General features: G+C 37.7%; 1 protein-coding gene across 1 annotated transcript in view; it reads right to left on the bottom strand.

The window, feature by feature from the left end:
* Positions 1-6,010, bottom strand: part of rras2 (RAS related 2) — a 29,610-nt gene continuing 23,600 nt past the window's right edge. The window contains exons 4-6 of the mRNA XM_044198098.1: positions 4,519-4,627; positions 2,895-3,013; positions 1-2,086 (exon numbers count right to left, since the gene is read on the bottom strand). Of these exons, the coding sequence (XP_044054033.1) occupies positions 1,999-2,086; positions 2,895-3,013; positions 4,519-4,627 (316 nt within the window). The 3' untranslated portion in view covers positions 1-1,998. The remainder of the gene's footprint in view (positions 2,087-2,894; positions 3,014-4,518; positions 4,628-6,010) is intronic.

The following is a 6,010-nucleotide window of genomic DNA, read 5'->3' as shown; positions in this document are numbered from 1 at the left end:
TCTGGCTCAATGACAGATTTTATTTATTATTATTTAGCACCAAAAGCTACACACAGGGCAAAAGACACTGATATGGAAGAAAAAGAAAAAAAACAGTATGATTTGGATGTACACTAGGATTTGCAAAAAGATGGGAAGTGGGTATTTCAAATCTCAGTGATTATAATAATTCATTTGTGTGGTTTAAAGCTCCTATATAAAGACCAGACTCATTTCTAAAACCCTCTACCACCTGACCTGGCATTTTACACTCTGAGCTGGTGGTGAACACCTCAAGATAAATATATTCTCCATTACTAAGCCACAATAAGAAAAAAACATTCTTGGTCACATCTGGGTAAAGAATCCAATTATGCAAATTTGGGTCAACAGTCATCTTCAGTTTAACATAATCAATAGGTTTTTTCAAATTAAATATTCCTCTTTACATATATACACAGCTGTGCTGTGAATGTGTATTCACTTATAAACATATAAAAATACTTGTCAACTAGTTTGATAAGAAAATAATGTATAAAAGTAGAGTAGAAACATTTAATCAAGTCCATTACTTCCATCATCTGATTTTCTTGTTATTTATATTACAAGATGATGATATGAAAAACAAACTGCAGTACTTCATTTGTATGCCTGAACAGAAGTACAGAAGTGGAAAGGGAAGGCAGAACAATATTTTGCGTCTGTGGTGATGATAGCTCCACAGGTGGCAGGTCCGGTGAGTTCATGTCCCATTGGAGACGGTTGTTTTACGATGTGCATCTCAATGCTTCCACTTGTCCTGGTGTTCCAATTGACAGACCATTGGGGGGGAAACGTTATGTGACAGAATAATTCAAGGACACAACAAATACATTGCCACTGTGTTATTGGAATGATATAACAGTTATTTGAACTATATTGTAGACTGTAATGTTTGACAGAAAATATGCATCACATTGGAATGATCTGAACTGAACCGAGCTCTGAAAACTTCTTGATTTGCAACAAATGGATTTGTTAACATTACTTGTCAAAAGCTGAATATAGAGCATACAGTGTTCAGTGTTTTGATCTGAAATCATGTTAGTTTTCAAATATACACAATGTGCTACCAATAAATGCATCTACTGCCTCTCAGAAATCTGAAACAATGCATGATGTCCAATTTTGACTGAACCGCCACCTTCGAGGAAAGAAATTCAGACAAATTTGCTACTTTCAGTACATTGAGGAGATGGCATAGGATAAGAATCCTTCAGTCTATAAGACTTTTAAAAAATCAAATACAGTAGACACTCCATATTTGGCAATTGAGATGAAAGCAGAAACCACAGACAAAGTAAAGCATCCACTGCAGAATGCCAAAACGTTCTATCATTGTAGCTTTAAGGGCTGTCTAGGCATTATATTTATATACATACTTATATATTCACTTTCATATATGCAAAACCAAATTCAGCCTCACACACTGTACTGTGGTGATTTAATAGGTCATTAGAAATACACTTTGAAAATCACAACAAATGTCACATATGTACAGTAGCAGATTAGCACATGGGAGTAAAGGTGGGTATGGCACAACATACACAAAGCTTCATAAGATAATCTCTCTGCTCTGGTCAGACACTGGAAACTAAAGAAACTCATTAACATTCTGGATATATAGTTTTCATTCAATCTCGGTAGCAAGTACAAATGTCACTACAAGGCAAGAGAAGTCCTTCAGAGTACAAAACATTAATTTGTCAAGCTGATTTAGAAGGCAATGTTTAGTGTTGGGACTCTCTCGTGTGAATTAGATTACGGCTGAAGGTAGAGTGGTGTTAAAATTTGGCATTGTCAGTTGTCCATAGTGATGTCCTGGGGACAGCAGTTCCTGGTCAAAGTATCTCAGAAAAGGCTGTCTGAAGTCATGCACGTGGAGAAGGCAGCGGTCAGTCATCCACTTAGGATGTGATGTCAGGCAGAGTGGGTGGGGTGGTAGAGAGCAGCTGCATGAGTTACAGTGATAAGGCCGACTCAGACGATCACACAATGGCAGCCGCTCTTGTCTTTCTCTTTTCTTGTAGGTTCTGGCGACGGTGGACATTCCTGTTCTTGGAATTTCCTGGGAGTTGGGAGAGAGCAAAACTATCATGACACACTGGACTGTGTACCTTTGCGATCTCTCTTTTTCTTTTTTTAAAACAGAAATTATGAGTTTCCAACCAAATTTAGAACAGTTATTTCTCTGGGATTTCTGTCTTATGCTGTTTTATCTGAGCTTTTCTCGGTTTGAAGTGGGCGGGACGCAGGTGGAAAAAGGTGATGTCGCATACTTCCATGTACCAATCAGAATTTAGGTTGTTTGCTCATGTTGCCAGGCCTCTATCAATCAAATCTGATCAAAACAGACCCACACTTGATAAAGTAGATTACCAATGACTTTTTTGAGTGTTAAACTCTTAATAAATACCTAAAGATGTTATTTATTCAAAACTTTTAAGTTTGATTGTTGCTTCTTTAGTCATGATTTTTTTGAAATTTGTTTTTTTTTTGGGGGGGGGGGGGGTCTTTCATGCCTTTATTGGCCAGAGAGATGACAGTAAAAGAGGAGAGAGAAATAGGGAATGACATGCAACAAAGGTCCCTGGCCGGACATGAACCAGGAGCGTTGTAATTCATGGTCAGCAACATAATCCCAAGGCCACCTAGGCGCCACCAGGGCACCCTGAGTCATGAATATTTAATGTTACAGCAACATGTGCAACATGTACAAAACCATCACTGTACTCTGCATTATTAGCAGTTATCATAGGAGTGGCTGAATGTTCATAATTTTAGCCACTATTATACCTTTGAAAAACTACAAATTTGATTCACTGAAAGATCCACATGATGACAATATGTAAAAGATGCCTTAGTAAATCACCTACCTGATTACTCTAACCAGCTCGTGGAAAGCCTGGTCTACGTTCATACGGATTTTGGCTGAAGCCTCCATATATGTGACCTTCAATTGTCTGGCCAGCTGCTGGCCCTCTTCCTGGGTTACCTGAGGCAAAAGGAAGAAGAGAATAATGATGGGCTGAAACTTGAATATAAATTGAGGTCTAGCACATGTAAAAGTATTTTCCACAATCACTCAAAACAAACCAGTGTTTATGAAACACTGGTATCATCTTCTGACAGGTGGAGATGAAGCAATTAAGTAAAGTATGACCCCTTTTGTTATACCCAGTTTGTACTCCTCTAGTTATCATCAGTCTAATTAAGTTAACATTGCTGTTAAATGTTTACTGTGTTAACTAATGATCCCTGCATGAACAGACCAAAATCCAAGCTGTAGTATTTACTATAATACTTAGTACTACGCTGTACTAGAGTACTAAGTAGCCTATTCTCAGCTAAAAATAGATTCAAACATGACCATACAAAAAATGTACATATACCTTCTAAAACACTTTCCTTAATTTTAATTTCCATCCAGTTGTTCAGAAAATGTCCTCTGACCAGGTTTTCTCCTGAGCCTTCACAATATCATCCACCATTTTTTTCCTTCCTTTTCATTACATGTTTACAGTGGGACGATATTGTCCATCAACACCAAAAAATAAGCAATTTTTGTACGCATGTCCCATTTTTTATTTCTCAAGTGTAAACTTACTACATACTTAAATTAGTATGCATCTGGGACACAGTTGGAATCTGCCTCCACTCTCTTTTTGAAACAGCTGTGCATATAATCTGGACCTGAATAATGCAATAAGTAATTAGATCCGAAGATAGACTATATTCCCTGATTGCAACAGACTAGAAAAATGTGAAATTCTTGGTTGGTCTTCGAATTGTTCCGCCATGTTTGGTGGATATTACTGATATGGAGGAAGATGTACAAATGTGTTTGTCAAATAGATTGAAGTTGAAAAAAATCTGTTCAGGGTAAATATACCAATATTTATACTTAATGTGTTAGGTTTAGGCTTCTATTACAGAGCTCTCATCAAGCTAATATGCATTAGCAAGTAATGTGTTGTAAGTAATCCTCATTATCTACAATGTTGTCAAATATAATGTCCCTAGCATCTACATGTCTCATATAAACAGAATGAATAATAAGTAATAAACTAACACAAGCTCATGTCACATGATTATTGAAATACCAAACGGTGATTTCAGTGAATAAAACCCACATTGATAGTAATTAGCTATATGTGCCTGTAAGGCTCCTTTTTACCATTAGGGGGTGGTGTGGATTCACTGCAGGAAGTGACGAGCCACTGCATACCAACAGCCAGAAAATTCATCATTTCATCACACTCCCTTTTCTCTCCATCCATCCTCCTCTCCTGACACCACCATTTCTACAGCCTCTCTTTTATTCTTTCTCTCACATCCTGTTGTATCTTAGCAGCTAGCTGCAGCTGCAACGCTTGCTTTCACTTTTAAATATGCAAATGTGAGTCCTCCAGAGTGGTTGGTATTATCTCTTCAGATGATGAAACAGGGTGTACGTTTGTCAGTGAGTGGGTTCAGATCTCTGCAGTCGGTTGGACTTACTTGTCTCTGTAGTTCCAGATCTGCTTTGTTTCCTACAAGGATCATAGGGAATTCATCTCTGTCTTTCACTCGGAGAATTTGTCTTTGGAATTTGTAGATTTCTTCAAAGCTGTAAAACATATTAAATGTTGTTGTGTGGTGTTTTCTGGTTATATAATGTTTTTACCATACATTAATCTAAAAATGCACATGCGCCCGGCATAACAATGTAGCTAAATGACCCCCCACCCATACAAACACACCCATCACCCAGACAGTTGGGGTCATCACCACTATGGATCAGACTGAAGGGTTGAACATGTCAGCAAAGAGGAAAAAGTCAGCCACACTATTACAGAAACATAAAATGTATTTGTCTGAGGCTCTGCTCTGTGCACTGACCTGACCGTTGTCTCACTATAATATAAATGCCATGTGCACTTTTCAACCAAACAGCAAATAAAAATGTCAATCTGGGGGGGGGGGTCAGAATGCAACCACAAACGCATGATGGCATTCCAGCCATGGGCCCACAGACAGCTTGGTGAGCACATCGTAAATCTGGAAAGACTTGACTAATATAAATGGAGGAAGGAAAGACTGTTTACAACATAAACATTGGGAGGGCTGTGTGTGTGTGTGTGTGTGTGTGTGGGGGGTGCAGCTCACTACTCTGCTGGGGACACAAAGACAGGGAGAACAGGGTATGACAGAGTGACTACAAGAAGAATACTATAGAGTATAATGTGAAAAGGTGACTTAAGCCCTGATAGTAGTAAAAAAACTGAAAATCAAACCTTTTTAACCATTTATCATCTAGTTTTCTATATTTTCATGAAATCAAACCCCATTTTGATACTATTTATGGTTTTTCTGGAAAAGCCAATTAATGTATTTACATTCAGTAATTATCTCTCTATACAGTAGTTTTTATTGGTAGTCATTCCTTTCCAAAGCACAAGGGATTAATAGGAAAATGATGCATGCATGTAATCTAGAGCAATTTTATCTCTTTTATAACTGACACTATTTTCTGTTCACGCTCTTTACTTGCCGTGCCATAAACAGATGCACCAGTGGCTTTTCTGTTGTATTTCTGACAAAGTAGCAGCTGGAAGAGTGCTGGCTGTAGCATTAAATTGTTCTTGCTGTTACCACAGGTGTCACCAAATCAACCAGCACTGATATAAAACATTTTAGTTTTAATTTTGGAAAAGTCATCTTATTCTACACCATATACCGACAGTATCATATTCTGTATTAGCTTGTTCCACCTCTTTATGGCAGCTATTTGATGTTTACACTGAGTGAAATACTTAAACACAATGCTGTTTTATATGATTGCGCTAATACATCGAGTGGAAATATTCTAGATATCAGCTTTAAATAGTAGCTAAGGTACACAAATAAGTGCATTCAAGAGAACAGGATGAGGGAGGAAGTGTTGAGAACAAAAGAAAATGACAAAAAGAACAACAGCCGGAAGTACAAGCAGTATCGGTGCAAGATTTAT

The sequence above is a fragment of the Siniperca chuatsi genome, linkage group LG1, assembly GCF_020085105.1.
Source record: "Siniperca chuatsi isolate FFG_IHB_CAS linkage group LG1, ASM2008510v1, whole genome shotgun sequence".
In the NCBI taxonomy this organism is placed as follows: Eukaryota; Metazoa; Chordata; class Actinopteri; order Centrarchiformes; family Sinipercidae; genus Siniperca; species Siniperca chuatsi.
The sequence above is the reverse complement of the archived record's forward strand: the minus strand, read 5'-3'. Positions and strand labels throughout refer to the sequence as shown.